Genomic DNA, 24,015 nt, shown 5'->3' with positions numbered 1-24,015 from the left:
TATGTACATATTTCAAACATTCGGTTTCATTTCTATGCTTGGTGTTATTACCAATTTACTTAAGAAATTACATGAAAAAAAAATTGACAGTACTGAATATATCAAGAAAGTTGTGATATCTTTTTGGTGAAGTATTTCACAATGCTCTAGTTTATCATTACCTTATACAGTAATGACATACAAATACATAACATGACAAATTTGGAGATAACTTTTATTTTTCCTAACGATATAAACCTTAGCTACTTTTGTCGAAAGCTGAAAAGACAAGCCATTAAAATTTAGCAAGGGTCAACTACCCATCCAGCTAAATGAGGGGGGGGGAAAGCCCCTCCCACTCACACACCTGTGATTGCACTCACTTTGCTTGGATATAGGACTTCAAGGGAGACAGGGTTGGCAGGCAAGTATGTATAAATAGCTAAGGTTTGTATCGTAAGGAAAAATACAAATTACCTCCGAATTTGATATTTCTTCCGTAATTGGAATACAAACCAAACTATTCACAGGAGGATGGATGTCCCTGCCAATCTGGCTTTTTGACCTTACCTGGGGTAGTCCCTATTGTGCAGAGTTTTGTGCAACAATATGGAGACCCTAACACCTCGCTAAACCTGCTAAGCATGGTCAACGGCCTACCCAAGTTGTATGTGGTGATAAACTAGCAATGTGACTGTCCAGGTTATTCTGAGTCTTATAGGAAATAACTGAAGAGACCAAGACAATCCCAATACCCCCTCGCCAGGGTATGGGGACACAACAGTATTGGAACAATACTAGGTTACACAAGGGAGCAATGGTTTACCTGCAGAGGTTCCAGGATGGTGATTTCCACAAGAGAGGGGAAAATGAAGAAAGTAAAAGAGCCAGACATTCCTTTTCATTCACTCAGACTAAAACCCAGGTAACAAATACCCTCAAACTTCTACTACTTATCCAATAAAGAGCTTGAAGTACTAAACCAGCTGTTGTGCAGCCACCACAGGATCGATAGAGAACGTATCAAGGTTCCTGTGGGTCACACCTTGCAGGTAGTGGGCGGTGAACATTGTTAGGCATTTCCACACACCCAATTGCAATACATGCGTCACAGAGTAGTTCTTTTTCAAGGCCAGGGACGTAGCAACGCCCCTGACATCATGAGCTCTGGGACGTGTTGGAGGAGGGTCGGGATGCAGGGCAAAATCAATGACTACGAATCCATGCAGAGATTGTGATCTTCATTACCCTTCATTTGGTTCTGCCCGTGCTTACGAAGAGTGAGGACACTCTGAGCCGAGCTGATGCTGTTCTCTTGTGGTAGTGCCTCAAACACCTTACTGGGCACAGTAACAGTTGATCTGGGTCGTCAGTTACAGAGTGGAGACTTGTTATCTGGAAGGATAAAAACCTAGGATCCGAAACCCCTGGATTCTGAGTCTGCAACAAACTCAGGGACAAAGCTGAAGCTTACCTCTCTCCATACCATTGAAAGGGCGACGTCATAAGAGGGACCATGAAGTTCGCTGACTCGTTTGGCTGATGCCAAAGCGAGTATGAACACTGTCTTCCAAGTCAGGTGGCAATCTGTTACCTCGCGTAATGGTTTGTACGGAGGTCTCTTTAAAGATCGAAAAACTCGAACCACGTTCCATGGGGGAGGTCTCATTTCTGACAGATGACACGTAAGTTAATAACTTCGTATGACGGAAAGTTCCAGCGATGAGGAAATGTCCAATCCTTTCAGTTTAAAGGCAAGACTCAAGTCTGAGCGATAGCCTTTAGCCACTAAAACTAAAAGATGCATTTCTTCACACAAATAAATGAGAAACTTCACTATTGATGGAATAGTGGAATTAAGTGAATTGAGACCCCTTCTACGACCCCAACCACAGAAGACATTCCACTTCGCCTGGTAGACTGAGGTTGAAGATTTCTGCAGATATCCAGACATTTTTTTTTTTTGCAACCTGTTGCGAAAATCCCCTCTGTGTGAGGAGATGCTGAATAGTCTCCAGGCGTGAAGACGTAGCAAAGCTACTGCCTTGTGGTAGATGTTGCCATGTGGTTGTCTGAGTAGATTATGTTGAGGAAGAAGTTCTCTTGGGAGCTCCGTCAGGAGCAGCAGGAGGTCTGGAAACCATTCCTCATGATGCCATAGCAGAGCTATGAAGGTCATTGAAAGATTGCCTGATGTTCTGGTCTTGTTGAGTACAGTCAAGCCTCGTTATTCATGATAGTTAGGTTACAGACAAAGTCGAGATATGTGAAAATTCGCGAATAAATGTTACACTAGGGTGGGCTAACTCCTTATATAAAAAGTCACTGCCCCTTACCACAAGCAGGTGCCTGAGCTGATGATTAACACAATAAATACTGCCTAATAGTTTTAATTTGGTATCTAAAACAGTTTATAATCATATGTACAGTGTACAGAACATTTACACAGATGTACAGTACGTACTGGGCACAGTAATGTTACAGTACAGTATTGTGCTAAGGTAAAATTTACCGAGTCATCCTCATCCCCTTACTGTTCTGCTTAGCAAAAGTTCTTCCTATCTAGTAATACTGTACTGTAACCTAATACTCACTGATACTGTAGTGTACATTACATTAATATAAGTACAGTAATATTACTACAGTACAGCTTAACTGTACCTAGTGTAAATGTTCGGTGTTTTGGTTCAGACGACTGTAGCCTACCCCTTTAGCGTGGCAACTTCTTGGGTGTTGTCTCTTGTGCAGTATGTTACTGTATATCTATAATTTCTTAAAACAGAAATAAAGCTTATTTTATAAACTAAAACCTTAAATATCTCAATAACAATTGTTTCTTTTAAATAAAACAAAAACATTGTACTGTATTTGATTACTTTTCAACAGTTAATATCTGTGTGTGTGTGTGCGAATATTCGATTGCGTTTCGGATGCATTATTGCATTTCAGAAAATTACTATCATTTAAATAGTTCATTGTGCTTTAATAAAACATTTATGTACTTTTGTTGTAAATTTTGTGTGTTTTATCAATATAAGTATTTTGGGTGCTGTGATTAGATCAACTAATCTGATCACAGGATCCAAAGTACTTAAGATTGATAAAATACACCCAAAATTTAAAACAAAAGTACATAAATGTTTTATTAAAGCACAATTAATTATTTAAATAACATGACAAATTCGGAGATAATTTGTATTTTTCCTAACCATACAAACCTTAGCTATTTACATTGGGTTTACCTTTCGGCGTAGCTGAAATGGCGAGCCATTAGAATTTAACGAGGGTGTATTACCCCCGCACTAGTTAGCAGGGGGTTAGGGGAGTGGTAGCTAGCTACCCCTCCCCCCCCCTCACACACCGGTGAACTGCTTCACTTCACTTAGAGGTAGGACTTGTCTTGGGGAACAGGGCTGGCGGGCAAATATGTGTAAATAGCTAAGGTTTGTAGGGTTAGGAAAAATACAAATTATCTCCGAATTGGTCATTTGTTCCATAACCAAAATACAAACCACGCTATTTACATTGGGTGACTTACCCCTTAGGAAGGGTGGAAAGTCCCCAGCCATACTGGCTTTGGCTTTACCCGGGGACCCAGAATCCGAGTGAGTCGCACTCGAGAAAAGGAGTCCCTGCACCTCACAAGTTCCTTGCTCCGCAAGGAAACGTGTGGCCTACATAAGCTTGTGTGTGAAGGAAGAAGTGTGACCCGTCCTAGGCAGTTGACCTGGAGTTCCAGAAGGAACTCTGGGTTAGGACGTTCCCAATACCACCTCGTCAGGGTATGGGGGACGCGACAGTATTGACTCAATACTCGGAGCACAAGGAAGCATGGTTTACCTGCAGAGGTTTGAGGTTAGCTATGCAGACACCAAGATGCTGCTTCCCCAGTAGAGGGGACGATGAAGAAAGAAGTAAGGGCCAGACATACTTTTTTCATTCATGCAGACTAAAACCTGATAACAATGTCCTCAACCTTCTGCTACCTGTCCAAAAAGGAGCCTGAGGTTAGACCAGCTGTTGTGTAGCCACCACAGAGCAATAGAAACGTATCGATACTCCTGTGGGTCACGTCCTGCAGGAAGCGGGCTGCGAAGGTCATTAGACGCTTCCAGACTCCAGCTTGTAGCCCCTGCGTCACAGAGTAGTACTACTCGAAGGCGAGGGACGTTGCGATGTATCCGACATCATGCTGTAGGGCGACGTGACGGGGGAGGGTCTGGATTCAGGTCGAGATGAATGTCCTTGAGTCTGAGCTGAAGAGGTATACTGGTGACTCTCCCCTGTGTCCTTCCTGTGCTCCCAACCCGGCTGCACGTGAGGACAAACTGCAGCTGTTCCCAAAGATAACCCCTCGATTCCTTTACTGGCAAGAAGGAGAAGGTTTGGGTCATCTGATACAGAATGGTGACTCGAAATCTTGAAGAAGTTCGACCGAAGGGCCGGGACCCCAAGATTCTGAGTCTAGCAAACAACTCAGGAGCGAACCTGAATGTTGCCTTACCCTATTCCTTAGAAAGGGCAGAGTCATACGAGACCAAGAAGATTGCTTACACACAGGCCAAGGCCAGAGTGAGCATGAGCACCATCCCCCAAGACGGAATACGATCAGAGGCCTGACATAATAGTTCTTGAGATCTCTTAAGGGACTAAAAAGTCCGAACCATGCTCCATGGAGGAGGTCTCACTCCGACTGGGGGCAGGGACGTTTGCAGCTTCGCATGCGGTGAAGAAAGGTCCAGCAGGAAGGAAAAAGTCTATTCCTTTCAGCCTGAAGGCCAGGGAAAGGCTGAGCGACAGGCTTCACTGCCGAGAGCGGAAAGGAGTTTCCTCCCGCCGAAAAGCAATAAGTCCGTTATTGTTGGAGAAGAGGTATCTCTCCCACGACACCAACCACAGAAGACTCTCCACTTCGCCTGGTAGACCCCTGCGGATGACTATTGCAGGTGACGCGATCTCCACTCCGCGACTGTAGCGGGTTGTCTATTCTTGAGGAGGCGGCGTAGTGTCTCCAGGCGTGAAGCCGGAGCGATGCCACGGCTCGTGAAAGATGTTGTAGTGAGGTTGTTTGAGTAGCCTGTGCCGTGGGAGAAGCTCTCCCGGGAGTTCCGTCAGGGGAAGCAGAGGGTCCGGAAACCGTTCCGCGTATAGCCACAGTGGGGCTCTCAGGGACATCGAAAGGTTGACAGACAACCTGGTCTTGTTGAGACCCATTCTCAACAGACAACAATGGTGGGAAGACGCAGGCGTCGATGTTGTCCCACCATCACCGGAAAGCATCTTGCCAAAGAGTCTTGGGGTCTGAGACTGGGGGGGAAGAACAGCGGAAGCTTGAAGATCCAGGCTGTCGCGATCAGGTCCCTCAGGCCAGGACTTGCTGGTTACTAAAGGCCAAAGACCCCCAGGTACCCTCTATCTGCGAGGCTCTGCTCAGATGGTCGGAGAGAACATTCCTCTGCCCAGAATGAGCAAGCCGATAGTGGTATTGAGAGGACCTCGGATCATCTCAGTATCTCTACTGCAAGATGCGAAGGTATGAAAATGCGTCCCTTGCTGGTTGGAATACAACAGTACCATGAAGTCGCCGCGCACGGAGTGACTCCGCAGGAACTGTAGGATCTGTAGAGGGGCTAGACTATGGCCCCTAGGCCTGCCTGAATGATGGAGAGGTATCCTTTTCTTTGACAAGTCCGAGAACAGCATAAAAAATGTGGGGAAAGGATGAAAATATCCACTCCCATCAAGAGGTTCCATAGGTCAACACCCATTGCAGGTCTAAACGTTCCGCTGGTCCCATAGGGGCCAGAAAGTCCGGTTAATCGTTGCTTTGATGCCACCGGAACTTGGGCCACCCCACAGGGAACTACAATAATCCTGAGGCGACCGTTCGGGACTTTAGACGGGTCAATGAGAAAAACAGACCCAGAAAACGTTCCAAGGTAGGGCTGAAAGTTCTGCTTGACTGAGAACAGGTACTGCAACTCTCCTCAGCCTTGCCTCAGTCAACTGAAGGGAAGGCTCGGAGAAGGAGGCAACAGCATCTGGCATCCCCAGGCGGTCACCCATCCAAGTACTGACCAGACCCAATGTTGCTTAACTTCGCTGATCGGACGAGAAGCGGTGTTTCCAACGAGGTAAGGCCGTTGACTCAATATCATGGCTAGATACTCCAGATGTTGAGGCAGAAGTAGAGAAGGCTCCTAGCAAATTACCATGATCCCTCACTCATGGTAAGGACCCGGAAGCTTGTCCCGGCGTTGAAGAAGGTCGAACCCGAGCCTACCGGAGTTGACCAGACCTCCAAAAGGCGAAGGAGGCAGAAGCCTGCTCCTGAACGGCCATGAGGAAAGCAGGGAGAGTTCTCTGGGGAAAAACCTGCCATGCCGCGGCGGGATCGCCACACCGCATCTTAAGTATAGGCTGAATTCCAAGAGCTTCCTGGAAGATAGATGGAATGGAAACTGGAAGTACCCGTCCTTCCGATCCAGGGCCTAAGGAGTCCTGCCGCCTCGTTACCAGTCTGATCGATTCTGCTGTTCCACGCTGGACGAAGTTTGTTCGACAAACTTAATCAGAGCTGAGAGGTCGATGACGGAATTCCCGTCTCAGATGCTTTCCTACGAGAAAGGATCGACTGAAGAAGCCGAGGGATGAAGCCGTCGACGACCCTATGGAGAACCTTCTCTTAAGGCATGGATCATTCTGCCCAAACGGGCAAAACTCTTGCCGACCCCATGGCATAGAGGTTCAGTGACACTGAATTCGCTGACAGAGACGGAGAGATGGTAAGAGCGAGGCGGGATATCCTTGGCTGATCACGGAGATCGTGCAGGAATCGGCATCGGGAAGCTGTTATCCGGATGAGTAACCTTAGGCATCCTCCCAGCGTGAGAGCTGCAAGGGGGGGTTGCCAATCCCAGAGTTTGTGAACTCTGCCGCTCCCTCTAGGATTATGCCCCCCCCCGGGAGAGCCTCCCGTGCTACCTGTCCCTGACAGGAGGGGACTGCTATTGGACACCTTGTCTTAGCTGCCGTAGCCGGTCCGATAATTTAGGCCGACGAGGCTGAAAGAAGAGGCGCTGGAGGCCTGCAGGGTCTGGAAAAAAGCACCTTGGAGGAGTGAAAACGGAAATCGACTTCCTTCGCACAACCGCTGTCCATGTCTCTGTCCTTGGGCACAAACAAGCTCTTCCCAAGGATGGAAGAGTGTCTGAGCTTGTCGACATCCACCGATGAGACACCCGAGAGGAAGTCCTCGGTCACTGCGTATAGATCGTCCAACATCGAGCTTGCCCGCAAGTACAAAACTTGGCGACGAAACGCTAAGGTGCTTGAGCCCGAGAGGAGGAAAGTACCCATGATATTCCTGGAGCTTCCTTGTACAAAACCTTGGGTCGCACCCGAGGAGGGAAAGGACCTGGTAAGCCCCTTCCACGAGATGGAGAAGAGGAAGGGCTAAACCAGTCACCCCTTGCACGACGGAGAAATCTCGAACGGAAAGCTCCCTGGCAAGACCCTTCCAGGGAATGACGAGGAAGGGCTAACCCAGGTTCAGGAAAGAAGAATGTTCCTCAGACCTCCCTGAAGATTCTTCCTCCTCTTGCATGTGCCATGCTCTGCATTTACGGGGTGAAGACCGTGTTCTGGAAATACGCTCCAGAAGACTCGCCAGGCTGGCCATGTCGCGAAACCCCGACGGGAATCTCGGTCGCAATCGCCCTGGCGCGCGCGATGGTAAATCAATGGTTTGAGTGTGGCCGAACGTGGAAGCGCCCATGCGCGGGCACGCAGGAGCGCAGACGAAAGTGCGCGAGGGAGCGCAGAAGGAGGGCGAGCGTGGTAGGAAGGGCGAGAGCTGGTGGTCGGAATCCGAAAGTTCACAGGCGAGCGATGACCCGTAGGCGAGCAATGGATACTGCAGGAATCAAGCCGACGTTCGCGCGATGGAACACCGTAGGCTCGCGCGATGGAACACCGTCGGTTCGCGCGATGGAACACCGTCGGTTCGCGCGACGGAACACCGTTGGTTCGCGTGATGGAACACCGTTGGTTCGCGTGATGGAACACCGTTGGTCCGCGCGATGGAATACCGTTGGTTTGTGTGCGGGCGAACATTGAAGCGCATGTGTGCGGTCGCGTGGGCACGTGGGCGTGCGGTCGCGCGGGCACGTGGGTGTGTGGTCGCGCATGCACGTGGGCGCGCGGGTGAGCGCAGGCGGTTGGGAGACCTATGGCGCGTAGGCTGGCGATGGCGCGTTGACGAGCGATGGCGCACCTTGGCGAACGATGGCCCGTAGGCGAGTGAAGGCGCGTTGGCAAGCGATGGCGCGTCGGCAAGCGATGGTGCGTTGGCAAGCGACGGCGCGTTGGCGATCAGTGGTGCGTTAACAAAACGCTAGTGCGCAGGCGATCGCTAACGCGTAAGAGACTAGGGATGGTTTGCGCGCATCGCAGTAAGCAGAAGGCGCGCAGGTGCATCAAGAAGGTGAGCACTGAAGCGAGCTGTCAATCAGGCAATCCTGGACGGTCAGAAAAAACCGTTGGTGCCCATTGGTGCGTGGCAGAAAAGGGCGCGCAGATGTGCTCTGGCAATTGAAGAAAGCTGGAGCACAGAAGGACAGAAGTAAAGGTGAGCGCTGGCGAGCAGGAGGAAGGTCTACGGCAAGACTCAGCTACCGGAGATCGTCCACAGCAGGCGAGGGCTAGATCGCTACTGATGGTGTCCAGGGGACCTGACACGCGTGGCAGATTGATGGCGATCGTTGACGCGCAGGAGATCGCTGACGAGCAGGCGAACGTTGACGCGTCTGTGGTCGCTGACGAGCAGGCGAACGTTGACGCGTCTGTGGTCGCTGGCGAGCAGAGGGCAACGCGTGGAATCCTGTGCGTAGAAGAAGAGTCCTTGTCCAAGACCTGAACCGAAGTTCTAGGTTGCGCGGGTGAACGTGGGCGCACAGGGCGCGTATCAGGAACCAACAGGAACAGCAGCGACGATCATCGGGAGAGCGCTGACGAACAGGAGAGCACTGGCGAACAGGAGAGCGCTAGCGATCAGGAAAATGCTGATGAGCAGGAGAGCGTCTGTGCGCTAACACTGAGCAGGAGAGCGCCTGTGCGCTAACACCGAGCAGGAGAGAACACTGCAGAAGGGCGTGCAGGGGAACCCTGACACGCAAGGGAAGCACCCCCGTGGGAGGCAACCCTTTCGAAGGGACCGTTGTCCGTCGGAAGACGAGGTCAGACTGCTGTCCATCTGCACCAGGGGCGGAAGGTCAAAAAGGCATTTCAGATCGATCCCCGGAGAGATCTAAAGAGGAAGGAGCTGCAGGCTGCATACGGAGATTCAAAAAGGCGCCTCTTAGCACCCTTATAGGGAGATGGGAGGCCCTTACGACGTAGCGGACGGTGAGCCTTACGGCGAAGGCGGCCAACAGCAACAACAGCAGAAGAGTCCTCCGAAGAGGAGTCTCTATGAGTGTACTCTCTCGCGAACAAAAGAGAAACACTTCGTAGAAGAGACGAGTCAGCCAGTGACCTAATAAGAGCGATCCTCCGAAGAGGGGCTCCTGCAGTTGCCCAGCCCCTTGAGCGTAACTGCAGGTGCAACTGCTTAGCACCAAGAGCATAGTCGCACGAAAAAAAAGGCAAGAGAAGAACCCCCCAAAGGGGAAAAACTCAAGCCTGGACAGGAAAACTTCCCTCAGAAGGAAAGTTACCCACCCAAGGAGGCAAGCCTCCTGAGTGTTCTAAAATGAACTGGAGAGCTGTCAATCGTCATGGGAGTACTTCCATTAGAAGGAGACACGCCCCTGACGAAGATCTATAGGGGAGGCAGCAACAGCCGAATCCCCAGGCCTCAACAAGACAGCTCACTCCGTTGTCACATTACAGAAACGAACTAGATCGGTAACTGTGAAAAATAAAAACAAAAATCATTAGTTAACATTCATTCCCCCGGGAAGGCTCCGAAGAGGAATACCAAGGGAAAGGTACACATGAATTACACAACAGGCACGTGCCCTCACAACCACTTACACTCACGGAAGGAGAGCTGTAACCAACACAGAATTATAACAATTATAATTATGTAACTATGTAATTATGTAATTTAAAAATGAATGAACACTAAAGAAAAAACGAAAACCCCGAAAGGAATTCTACAAAGCTGAAAAATCAACAAATACAATTAGATTCATAAACTAATTGAGACAAAACGTACAGCATAGCAACCCCACCCACACGGGAAGGAAGCTACTCAGACGTAGTAAAAGTAACGTAGTAAAAGGGTGAACGCCCTCAAAGAGAGAGAGAGAGAAAAACCGTAATCAAACTCGATGCGACCCATGAAATTACACCATGGTGGCCTAACTGCCGAGGGCTCCACGGAGATATCAAACACTACACACACAAGCACAAACTCTGAAAAGGAAACTTACTGATTTCTATACTCAAATATATATATAAACACAAAATTTTTTTTACATATATATTGAGTAAAAGAAAAGTAAGTGACTAAGTAAAGACAAAACAAACAATGGCTGCCAAGCGAGGACAAAGACAGAGACGTCTGTCCATTGTCCGAGCCAAAAGTGAAGTGAAGTAGTTCACTGGTGTGTGAGGGGGGAGGGGTAGCTAGCTACCATTCCCCTACCCCCCTGCTAACTAGCGCGGGGGGGTAATACACCCTCATTAAATTCTAATGGCTCGCTATTTCAGCTACGCTGAAAGGTAAACCCAATGTAAATAGCGTGGTTTGTATTTCGGTTACGGAACAATGTAATTTTCTAGAATGCAATAGAGAGAGAGAGAGAGAGAGAGAGAGAGAGAGAGAGAGAGAGAGAGAGAGAGAGAGAGAGAGAGAGAGAGAGATCAGCTGTTGAAAATTAATTGAATGCACTATTTTTGTTTGTTTATTTAAAAGAAACATATTATCAAGATAATTAAGGTTTTAGTTTATAAAATAAGCTGTATTTCTGTTTAAAAAAGTAGAGAGTATACAGTAACATACTGTGCAAGAGACAACACATAAGAAGTTGCGTAGTGGCGTAGGTTATGAGTCGTCTTAGCAAATCAATAATAAAAAGTATTGTGTATACTATTCCTTAACTTATTCAAAACATGTACTATATATAGTTAATATAGTACAGTATTATAAAAGCACCGATTTGTTATAATCTATCATAATTTTCTTATAACGCATTACAGCATTGGTTCTCTCTTATTTGATGTCAGAATGCCAAAAAACTTCAAATCATTCATATTCTCTCTATCTTTCTGTGTGTGTGTGTGTGTGTGTGTGTGTGTGTGTAATAAATTAACTCTGTTTCTTTTGTAAGTCTCTATTGAGGCTTTATTATCAAGCATCACAGAGCTAAAAACTATAAAATATAGTGCATCGGCAACACGAATGAAATTCTGGTTCACGTTATGCGATTCAACATACAGTACAAGTAAATAAAATATGAGAGAAACATTTCAAATAAAATTATTGGCATTAATATGCTAATTGGAAAATGATAGATCAAGTAATAATTGTTTCTTTAAGTAAATATAAAATATCCTTCGGTAGCATGCCTTAATAATAAGGGAGTTACTTGATCCAAAAATTGAGGTTGACAACAGACTTAGCAGGGTTGATCAGCCGATTTAAATGTAAACAATGTATACAATTATAATTCGCTATTTTTAATTATAAATACGAAAGGGATTTGGGAAGGAATTGGGAAAAGGATTAAGGATATGATAAAAATAAGTGAAGGACAATAATAATGTGAAGGCGAGATCATACTATTCATGCAGGTTATATCAGTGAGGTAATTCTGTGAAAGTGAAAGGTCAAATCAGTGGGATAATATTGGACTACGCAATTTGATCAGCTGATTAGAATGTAAACAATGCATAAAATTATAATTTGCTATGTTTTTAATAATAAATACGATATTAAAATGTGAATATTACATGCATTATTATTGGATACAGTTAAGTGAAACAACAGTTTAACAAAATCCGGTTTATTTCAAATATGGCTGTGATTTTTTACCACTGTAAATGGAGACACACTGTACAGAGAGAGAGCTAGGACCAGCTGGGTGTAGAAATAGGTAGTGGCGCACAGAGCTCCCAGTGTAGAGGAGCGCAAGCTATTTGAAATAATCACCCAGTTTGAGCTTTATCGCAATATTTATGATAATACTTATTTAATATGTACTGCATTGTTCTTGGCCATCCCAATGCTGTTGCCAACTATTAGAAATAAAATTCTTAATAATGGGTAAACAATCATCATGATTTATTTTTTCTTCTCCTTCTTGGCCGCAAAAAACCGAAACCGTAAAGCAAAAAACCACGAAGCAAAAAAACATGCGATTAACGACGTCTGTCTGTACTCTTCTCATCAGACAGAATGGTGGGAAAGTCGCTCATCACCACCATTGAGTACCACACCAGGAACTGGTGGAACTCTTGAAGAGATTTGTGTTAAGGTACTTTTCAGACTCTGACCAAAGGCCACCTCACTACAAATATATCAGAGGTTGTTGCTGTGTGGTGCAGCACGTGGGCCCCCACCCTTCCTTTGATGTGTCCAAGAACAGCATCAGATCGGGAAGAGGGACGAGAAGATAGACACCCTTCAACAGATTCTCATTTGCCAACCACCATCCGAGATCAGTCTTTCCCTCTGATACCATGAGAATCAGAGTGTCCGGAGAATCAAAGGCCTGATTCCAATAGGACTTCACACTCAAATCCTTAGGCGATCGTTGGGAACTACACAGGCCAAGGATGATAGGTGTCCGAGGAAACTTAGCCACTTCTGGGCTGGGAGTTCTTCTCATCTGAGGAAAGGACTAGCTACTTTCATCAGCCTTGCTATCCTGTCGTCTGATGGGAAGGCTTTATGCAGATTGGTGTTTAATACCATGCCCATATATACCAGTCTTTGAGTGAGGAGCAGGGACGACTTCGAGGTTTACCATGATCCCCAGATCTTGGCAAAGCCTCAGAAGTTTGTCTCGGTGCTGAAGAAGGGTTGCCACCGAGTCTAACAGGATCAGCTAGTCATCCAGGTAGCAAAAGAGACAGATGCCGAACCAGTGAGCCCAGGATGACACTAGGTCAAACACTCTTGTGAAGACCTGAGGTGTGGTGGAAAGGCCGAACATAGCCCCTTGAACTGGTATGTCTTGTTGTAGATGTTGAATCTCAGATACTTCCTTGAAGATGGATGGATTGGAATCTGGAAGTATGCAGCCTTCAGATCCAACGTAAACATGAAGTCCTGTGGTTTTATCGCTAGTCTGCTGTCTCCACGCTGAACAAAGTCTGTTCGATAAACTTGTTCAGAGCTGAGAGGTCGATAACTGGTCTCCAGCCTCCAGACGCCTTTTTCACAAGAAAGAGTCAACTGAAGAAGTCTGGGGACCCGTCGAGGGCCTCTTGGAGAGCGCCCTTCTCCAACATGGTCTGGACTTCGGCCCTTTGTTGATCTCATCGAAAAGGAGTTCACAAGCACTGGATTCTTGGTCAGTGGAGGGAGAGATGAAATGAATTGGACGCGATATACTTAGCCAATCACGGAGACTGTCCAGGGTTTGGGCCCGAGCTGCATCTACCTGGTCCAGCAGCTTCGAAGGCATACCCCTACTAGTGGAGGAACAGGGGGATGACCTCTCCTAGCGTTTGCAGTTTTTACAGCCCCCTCTCTGGTGTTTGCCTCCACGGGTGAACTTGCTGCCTTTCCCATCTTTAACAGGAAAGGGGTTCTTAGGCACCTTAGACTTGGGGATGGCTGCCATTTTCTTCAATGACAATTTTTCTTAGCTGGTCTTTGGAGGGGCTGGTGGTCTGTAAGGCCGAGCTGTAAGAGCCCTATGAAGGAGGGAGTCCATGTTGGACTTTCTCCACCTCTCCGCAGCCTGCTCAATGTCCCTAGGCTCAAAGAGGACGAACCCCGTCATGGAGGAGGTTCAAAGCCTAGTGATCTCAGCATTCGGAACCTGCTGGTGACATCTCTCGGCCACCGCATTCCTTTGTTTCAGAATGGTGTTGGCCCAGTCACTACCTGGTGGACCAGAAACTCAATGGTGTGAGTGCCCGAGAGAAGGAAGGTCTCCAAGGCTTTCCTGGTACGATCCTTAGAGAAATCCTCGGTTCGCACCAGGATTCCTACCGATCCCAACCAATGATCCAGCCATGAAGTAGTCTGCATGGCGTACTTCATAACCTTCTCTTGGTTTAGGATCTCAGACGCTGAGAATGAGACCTGAAACGAAGAGAGCCTCTCAAGAAAGACTTTCTTGGTTAGGTCTTCCAAGCAGTGGTGGAGTGACAGAGTCAAAAAGGTCTCATCCATAATAGTTATATCATCTGGTTGGTACCTGAAGGTGGGAAAGGTTTGGGGGACGAGGAGGAATGCAAGGATTCAGAGATGGAAGACAACTGGGAGGTGATCTTGCGCCGGACACCCTTTAACCCCCAGGACCATTGCAAAGCTGCACTGACCTTCAGAGGCTTCTGGGCGCCCAAGGCACGGTCTAGGACCGTGTCCTTGCCTTCTTGAGGGGTTGTTTCCTGATCTGGTAACCCATTAAGGGCCCTCATAATGGACAGAACCTGCCAAAAGGCCTATTCTGACTCTCTCTGATCTTCGTCCGAAGCTGGGCTGGCAGCGGGACCTTCATCCACCACCAAGGTCTCACCCAGAGGTGGGTCGCAGTTATCAACTGGAAGACTGACTCCACTCCTGGAACCTTCAGAGAGGTTCTAAGTCCTGGAGGAGGACTTGGGAAGGGTCTTAGAGTCCTTAGTTTCCCTTCTTGGAGGGAATAGGGGTTCTAAGGCAGAAGGCCCAGATGACGTGACCTTCTCAGAAGGGAGAGAACGAAGAGCTGAAAGTGGGCCAATGTTCTCTCCTTGGTTTCTTCCCGTCAGAGACAGAAGGGGAGAGTCCGACACTGACTATTCCCTTTGATTACCTCTAGAAATGGTGGACGAGGCACTGAGGAGCCGAGGTGATGGCGAAACCTCAGGGCAGGTTTTTATTCTGTACGTCTTGATCAAGGTCAGCTTGACCCTCGTTGACGGGACCTTATCAGGGGATCCTCTCTTCCCCTTCAGGGGGGAGGAAGCAGTCATGGTCCTAAGTCCCAGTTCAGTTGGACTCGCTGAAGCTTCTGACGTACACGAAGGAAGCATGGGGGTAAAAGCTTGAGATACCGCCCTAATTAAGGCGTTGAACCACGGCTGCTTACCTATCGATACACTCTCTGACAGATCCCATGAAGGGAGAGAGGATGAATGGTCCTTCTGAGGGGTCTCCACAACCGACGCTGAGAATTTAGGGGCTGTAGACACTAATTCCCTTCTAAATGCTGGGAGTTTAGGGATTCTGAAATCCTGAAACTTGTCCTCTCTCTCCTTCCCCAGCAGTTGCGACGCTACACATTTGCGGGGAAGGGAGTGGGGTGACAGAAAACGATCATTACTCGCCCTAACTTTGGAGGACACAACCATAGGTTTTGGTTGTTGCAGTTGCAGATCCTCTCTTGCGAGAGGTTGTGGTATACGCTGAAGTATTTTGGAAGCGACAAGAAACCTCTTCTTCACAACGCGAAGATCGATGGCTGGATGAACAATGGGAGGGAGAGTGTTCCCGCGTTGGAGAGCGATACCGTGGTAACGCAGGATCGATCGTTACTGCCCGAGAGGCAGGTCGGTTTGATGACAATCGCTGAGAAGGCGACTCACACAAACTCACACGTTGCTAGGTGTGAAGGCCAGCCGATGAGCAACAAATCACATTGAAGAAGCCCAAAAACAGGTGAGCGAACGCGTTCCACTGGAGAGTGATGCAATTGTTTGAAAAGGCACTGGTGTGTAGCTGAACGATGGTTCGATGGATGAACGAAACGCATTTCCCGAGATGGCGAAGGCTTACGCGACTCGTGTGATCAGTGAGAAGAATGCCGAAGGATGGGCTATCGCTGACGAGAGGAGAATACAGCACACACACACTGAAAGAAAAAACACAAAGGTTATTATAATTAATGGCAATCCAAAATTTGGAGAGGATGAAGGTCGGTGACAACCGCACTCCATCTGAGCCAAAAGCAAAGAGGGCGCAATCACAAGTGTGTGAGTGGGAGTGGTAGCAAGCTACCCCTGCTTACTAGCAGGATGGGTAGTTAACCCTCTCTAAATTTTAATATCTTGTCCTTTCAGCTTTCACCTAAAGTATAACCCTATAAATAGCGTTGGTTTGTATTCCAGTTTCGGAACAAATACAGAATAAAAAAATTCTCCATCAATCATATACCTAAACCCACAAATACGGATGCATAAACAAAACGCTTTTTCATACATCCCTTACATGTAGCTATAGTACAGTATTTGATAAAGATTGCCAACTAGATTCAGAATTCTGATGACTGGTGGCAATTAAAAATTTATGTTATTTGTATTAGCCACATTTAGAGCAAAATATCTATAACAATTATGGATGAGTCCAGAGAAACAAAGGTAAAACATACATACTATAGTACATACCATATCTAAAATCTTTTGACAAAAACATTGTCAAAAGAATTTGTTCCATACATACTTTAGGGCTCATTTTCACTTTTCTTTTTGAGAATATCTTGGTTTGTTACATTAAATGTTGAATGTTACTGCCTTTTCCCTCATCAAGTGATTGTATTTGAAACTGAAAACTGTGCATGTTTGAAACTTTGGTACACTAATATCATTCAAAACTTACCCACAAGCTTTGAAAGATTCATGTCTCTCAGGACTCTCATGACAATAGTTGACTCAGAGTCCTTCGGGTTAGCTCGCTTGGATGCTCCTAATGTACGCAGGACAGACAGGATATTACGCAGCCCAAAATCATAGTGTACCTTTATGGATATGAATGTTATCTACTGTAATTTACATGACTTTTATTTTTTCAGTTTATTACTACAATTCAGAAAGAGAAATAATTTTTCCCTTTTAAGTCTAAGAATAATTTCTCATTTTAGTTTAAAAATGACTTCTTAAAGAACAATGATGGTATCAATAAAACTTGACAGATTTTCTAACCAATTCACAGCTTGCTGTCTTTTACTGTAGATATAATATTATGGTCAATTACTGTACCTTTAAGATATAAAATTTTGGGAGAGTATCATACTATCTACTAATAAAACAAGGGGTTTTGACAAAGGAAACACATATTTTTGGAAAGGTGCTATGCGGTCTCCAAGACTTTCTTGTGTAACGCTAGATAATTTTACTGGCGACTAAAGAATAGTCTTTCTGCTCTAAGGCCCGTGAATCAAGTGCAAAACACAGAATCAGTGCGTACAAGGGAGACCCATGAGTTCAGGCTCCTTACAACTCACTACAGAACTTCAGTAGCTGAAATTTGTCTCCTATGAGTGACGCCATGTGCGATGACATCTAAAGGAACTAGCCTCTCAGTTGACTGCTGGCCTACCGACGCCACAACTAACCCTCAACCACAATTTCCGATCAAAGGCTAACGAAAAATTGATCCATTTCCCTGCATGAGACTAGGGAGGAAGCAGGGTCCTGGCAACCACACAGCACCTGCCCAAAAATAAGTTTTTCCCTCATCAAAACCCCATTTATTGGGTTAAAGTGCTTTGTGGTCTCCAAGGACAGAATACCATAGTATGTACTGGATAGGCATTCAATAGAGTGCATGCCTTTGCCAAGCCAAGCAGTCTTATTAAGCTCTTAACTCCACTGCGTACTTGTACTTCGATGTATTTCCTTCAAAACAAAATCCAATGGATTTATCCTTGGGTCATACCCCCAAAATACCCACCAAGTAACAAAATAATTACTATTTACTTAAGATTGCAATTATTTTCAAAGTACTGTTGCATACTTATAGTTTGGAGTAATTTACCAAAAATGTTACAGATTTATCCTTGGGTCATACCCAGCATGACTTCCAAATTTGGTCAAAATTGGTATTGTAGTTTGTGTGTAAAGTTGCTCACAAACAAACAAATGATGGCAGAGGTGAATACAAACCCTTTGCATGGTGAAGCCAATAAGTAGACTCATGCTCATTCCAGAACAAATATATACAACCAAGCACAGCTTACAACACATTCACATGTTCCCATGAGTAAGAAAAATAACTAACATGTCTGACTCTTACCTCAAAAAGGGTTACCTGAAAAATACTGGCTGCCACATTTCTGTTATTCTGCTTCTCCAGAAGGGCCTGATTAAGTAAGTCTTTCTCTCCAGACTACCCCTGTAGGGGTCACAAATGTGGCAAGAAAGACACATGAATGCTGTTTTGCTTGGATTTGTTTCAAGTGGTGTTTAATCACCATATGCCTAGACCAACTCGTAAAACTCTTGATACCCTGCACTTGCATATTAGTAAAGAATGCTATTGAAGAGTCAATTTTCTCACATCATAGGTTTTTGGAATGGAGACAAAATCAGCTTTTTTAATCAAAGAGGTCATCAAAATATGGATAGCCTGATGAGAGGGACTTGCTGGGCTGGGTATTTGAAAACAAACTACCTTCTGAAGACGTGGATCTCTGTAAATACAATTTTAAAGTCGACAAAGGACAGGGGTTATAGTCTCATGACTCTAGAGCTGAGATGCAAAGCAGATCTCATCTCTGAAGAGGCTTTTCAGTTTGAGCTAGAAAAAGGAGACCCAAAGTCAGAATTAGATGACAGGGGATTACCATAATGAACTCTTGGTCCTTTCAACGGGTCAATAGGTCATACACTTTTGCACACAAGGATAAAGCTACAAAATATGGCTTTAGGCTAAAGTTCTTTATGGATGAGAGAGGAATTATTTCACATATCCAAAAACTCAAGAACCCTATCTAGAGACCATGGAGCCACAGGAGTGGGTGGAGATTATTTATGAAAAGCAAAAGACTGGGTGACCTTATGAAAAATGTACAAGTCAAGATCCTCGTCAAAAACATGCTTGAGAGGTTCTGTTGACCCTGAATTATATGACAGTATACTTATTTACTGGAGCCTCCTCTCCTGAAAGAGGTAAAGCAGAAAGGAGGCCAAGAAGTCTGCGGTTATCAGACAAGGTGACCGATCCCTTAGAAAAGCTATCCATGTCTTCCACTCACCTTGGTATTGTCTTGTGGAGGGAGACCTCTTGCAGCTCATCAAATAGGTCAAGCTGAGAAATCTTTTGTGAAAATATGGGAAAGAGAATCAAAGCATGAAGGCTCTGGGTGAGAAAGGATGACATGAAGGTAATCTGCCTTTCTAGTTTCCGATACTGCTGTGCAGACCAAAGCAGGTATGTATTCTTGGTCTCAGACACTGACGCAATGGAAACAATGGATTGTTAGGACAAAGTGGTGCTAATATCACAACTGTCCTTGAAAAAATCATGGAAGATATTCAAAGCCTTCGAGATCAAACCCTTACGAGGAAACAGATAGATTGACAATCCTCTGTTCCAATCGATATTCAAAACATCTCTTGCCCCTGTTTGAGAGTCAAAATTCAGAGCTACATATAATGGAAGTTTGTGGTTCTCTTTTGTTCAAAACAGGTCTATTTGGCAATTTGGAACTAGCTCTAGATTCTCCTGTAAATAACTCTGATCCAAGGTTCATTTCGTATCCAGAATTGACAGTCTGGATAGGGCATCCACCATTTCCAACACATTTATGTGAAATGATGCCAGGGAAACGACTTCGTGAACTTAAAGGTCTCCTCTCAATGACTTCCCAAAGCTGACTGGGATGCATCTGTATGAAGGACCAGGGTAATCAGGGGGGAGGGACTGATATGACCAACATGGCCAATGCATTTGATGTTCCTGGACTAAGATTTCTTCTGCAATGACCGGGTAGCTGTCCTCGACAGATGGGTGTGGAGAAGGTAGGCTCGGAAGGGATTCATTTTACATTATGCCAGTAAAGTAATTGCATTTACTTATACCTGTAATGAATATTTACCACTGTAAATGCCAAGACAAACTCCAATAAGGTTATGCTAACTTAACTGTTGTTATAGATGCCACAAAGTTACTTTTCTTCACATTTCATAACTAACTGTACATAATTGGCACTCATCCAATTAATGAAATCTGAGTTACAAAGACTGGCACCGACAATTAAAATAACCCAAACTTTGACAGTAAACTACAATTATAAAGTAAGGAACATACAAGCATTTAGAAAAGTAGATACTGTAACTAAGAGTAGGTTGGCTAGGGCACCAGTTGCCCGTTGAGATACTACCGCTAGAGAGTTATGGGGTCCTTTGACTGGCTAGACAGTGCTACACTGGAACCCTCTCTATGGTTACGTTTCATTTTCCCTTTGCCTACACATACACCAGTCTAGCCTACTCTTTACATATTCTCCTCTGTCCTCATACACTTTATATCACTTAGATTACTAAATAGTTCTTCTCCTCTCAAGGGGTTAACTAATACACTGTAATTGTCCAGTGGCCACTTTCCTATTGGTAAGGGTAGAAGAGACTCTTTAGCTATGGTAAGTAGCTCTTCTAGGAGAAGGACACTCCAAATTCCACCATTGTTCTCTAGTCTTGGGGAGTGCCATAGCCTCTGTACCATGGTCTTCCACTGTCTTGGGTTAGAGTTCTCTTGCTTAAGGGTACACTTGGTCATACTATTCTAACTTCATTCTTTTCCTCTTGTTTTGTTAAACTTTTTATGGTTTATATAGGAAATATTTATCATAATGTTACTGTTTTTAAAATACTTTATTTTTCCTTGTTTCCTTTCCTCACTGGGCTATTTTCCCTGTTGGAGCCTCTGGCCTTATAGCATTCTGCTTTTTCAACTAGGGTTGTAGCTTAGCAATTAACATAATAATAATAATAATAATAATAATAATAATAATAATTTTACTTTACTTAATGTTGGTCTTCTTTATCAACTAAAATGTAAGAAATAGAACATTCCATGCTACAGCCAAATTTGTGAATGATGGTTGATGGTTAGATGTGGCATCTGTAAGCTGGCAGTCAATTTTGAGGTTGGTTCCTTTCTAAGATGCCGCGCTTGATATCCATCAAAGGAGACGAATTTCAGCGACTAAAGTGCTGTGGCGAGTTCTAATGAGCCTGAACTCATGGATCTCCCTTATTCACATTAATCTTGGGTAGCACCACTGCCTCCCAGAAATAGATTTTTCCTTCGTCAAAATCCCTTATTTCCTTATTTCCTTTCCTCACTGGGCTATTTTTTCATGTTGGAGCCCCTGGGCTTATGACATCCTGCTTTTCCAACTTGGGTTGTTGCTCAGCAAGTAATAATAATAATAATAATAATAATAATAATAATAATAATAATAATAATAATAATAATAATAATGTGTATTGCATAGTGATAAAATAGCCCTAGAGTAGGGGAGACTATTTCTTTGTTATTTATGTTGGATTGTATTCCCTGTTCTAGCCTTAAGCAGGAAAGTCCTTGGAGACCAAAAAACACTAAATCCAAATAAGTAGATTTGAGGATGCAAATTGATTTTCATACAATTTTAGCAAAATCTAGTAAAATAATAAGAAGCCTTATTTTATGAGATTAATCTATAACAAGCCCTCTAAATACCAGTATTAATCACCAATGAGAGTATTCTATAACATGTCAATTAAATTCTATATTGATAAAAAGATTACCTACAACAAGTCAATCATACAATTGATTAAACAACTGTTGAATGACAATGAAAGTGTTCTATAAAAATCCAATTAAACAATAGACTAATCAACACCTACAATAATTAAATCACAGCCAATAATCAATACCAAAATGCTAATCCATAAGAAACTCATTAAACATTAACCAATAATGAGAGTACTGTATCTACATCAAACCAATTGAATCTATATTACTCAGGAATTAGATAATCTTTAAAAAAATATTAAGCACCATGAATAACAATATGGGAATATTTAACATCCATTAAAAATGCATTAATCAACAATGAAAGTATCCATAATATGCCCTATAAAGATTAGTGTTAATCAACAATGAGAATTATCTATAAAAAGTCCATCAAACATGTCCTTCAATAACGAGGGGAACTTTAAAGTCCATTTAATACTAGTGTTAATCAACAAAGATAGTAATAAACTTCTATCCCGTGCCTTGATTGAACCATGGATTCTCTAATAAATGGCAAAGACATTGCAAATTGAGCCAACATAGATAATAAAAGAATTTGAAACTTGGTTACTTAAGCTCTGTGTTGAATTTTCAGTGGACAAAATCTAATAACATCTCATTAAAATGAAATCTAATTAACAACAGGAGTTGTCTAAAATTATTACCTGTTTTGTGAGTTGTTCCTCGCATAACTTATATAGGGTGAAGAACTTGCGAGCCAGTGTGATATTTTCAAGGAAACCACAGGAAGCGAGCTTGACTCGAATGATAATCTGCCTGTCTGGAACCATCATGGCTACATTTCGGAACTGAATCTTCAAATTCTCAGGAAGTTCTTGGCGGCCATGGTAACCAAGGTTCTGATGTAGGAATCATCCGGTGACAGCAGAGACATTTTGAGTTGAAAGTGGGACACAAGATACGATGTCCGTCGGCGTCCAGGTAAGATGTATAATTCACACAGACGTGTAGTACAGGATTTTTGAGAGTAAAGAAGAGGGCAGAAAGGGAGTAAGCATTTACAATTAAGACAGTCTACGAAGTTGTGTACATATAACCCTGTATCACTCCTTTGTACAACTCTCTTGAGGAAGATGAAGTTACATCGGTTGGATTAGCTTGCTTTCTTTTATCATATGTTGTAATCATAACAGATAAACTTTATAATTAAGTACCATAATAAATATAATACAAAATCTGTAGATTTAAAAAACATCAGATGAAATTAAAGTTTAATAAAATCTAAAGATGCAACTGGAGAGGCAACTTCCTTAAAAGAGTCATAAGGACAGGGAAATATCCATTTGATATGATAGTATATAAAAATGCTGATCTACCAAAACTAGAAAAATATGGAAGATATCAATGTCAGGTGAGAGGAAGTGAGCGATAAAACCTGTGAGATCTGAAACTACAGAGAAAAATTGTGGGACTACTGTAATATACACAAGTTAAAGATCAGTTTCTCTACATTCTACAAAAATTTGTACAAAAGGTCAGGAGCTACACAGGAACTTGTGATATTTACAATAAAATCCATGATCAAGAAAAAACAATTGGAAAAAATATTTTCCAGAAATGGACCAAATATTTACACTTGCAAACAGCAATAACAGAGAGTATGTACAAGGCTAAGTTTAATCCCAAGATTTCATATACTTGCTACATCCACTTGCAACGCTACCTTCAATAACGTATGTTTTGATTTTATAAAAACTGAAAGTGTTAGCAACTTCCTTATTCAATAATCTCATATAATTCTAATTATAAGAGAAAATTAGTCTCCAATGGTGAGCAACATATATAAAAAAAAGATATAAAGTATTCAAATTAAACTATTAGCAAAAAACTCTGCAGCAAATTCACCATGAGAACATGCTGGGATATAGTCAAGTATCAACTTTATCATGAGTATTTTAATCCACTTTATCACTAAGCCATTCTTACACTGCTACATATATGTGCATCACATATGGGTGTATAGATACACACATACATACATACATATATATATATATATATATATATATATATATATATATATATATATATATATATATATATATATACATATATATATATATATATATATATATATATACATACATATATATATATATATACATATATATATATATATATATATATATATATATATACAGTATATATATATATATATATATATATATATATATATATATATATATATATATATATATATATATATATATGTATATATATACATATATATATATATATATATATATATATATATATATATATATATATATATATATATTTATATATATTTATATATATATATATATATATATATATATATATTTATATATATATATATATATATATATATATAT

The 24,015-nt window shown here is 43.3% G+C and overlaps 1 protein-coding gene and 1 non-coding gene across 2 annotated transcripts in view; both read right to left on the bottom strand.

The window, feature by feature from the left end:
• The window catches only part of LOC137630593 (dynein axonemal heavy chain 5-like), a 429,728-nt gene that overhangs the window by 248,859 nt on the left and 156,854 nt on the right, over positions 1 to 24,015 (bottom strand). The window contains exons 23-24 of the mRNA XM_068362169.1: positions 22,306 to 22,500; positions 16,736 to 16,874 (exon numbers count right to left, since the gene is read on the bottom strand). Coding sequence (XP_068218270.1) covers positions 16,736 to 16,874; positions 22,306 to 22,500 — 334 coding nt within the window. The remainder of the gene's footprint in view (positions 1 to 16,735; positions 16,875 to 22,305; positions 22,501 to 24,015) is intronic.
• On the bottom strand, positions 6,009 to 6,127 carry LOC137630742 (5S ribosomal RNA). Its single transcript, XR_011041767.1, has one exon. It is a non-coding gene; the product is annotated as a 5S ribosomal RNA (ribosomal RNA).

This window comes from Palaemon carinicauda, chromosome 38 (assembly GCF_036898095.1).
Source record: "Palaemon carinicauda isolate YSFRI2023 chromosome 38, ASM3689809v2, whole genome shotgun sequence".
Taxonomy (NCBI): domain Eukaryota; kingdom Metazoa; phylum Arthropoda; class Malacostraca; order Decapoda; family Palaemonidae; genus Palaemon; species Palaemon carinicauda.
The sequence above is the reverse complement of the archived record's forward strand: the minus strand, read 5'-3'. Positions and strand labels throughout refer to the sequence as shown.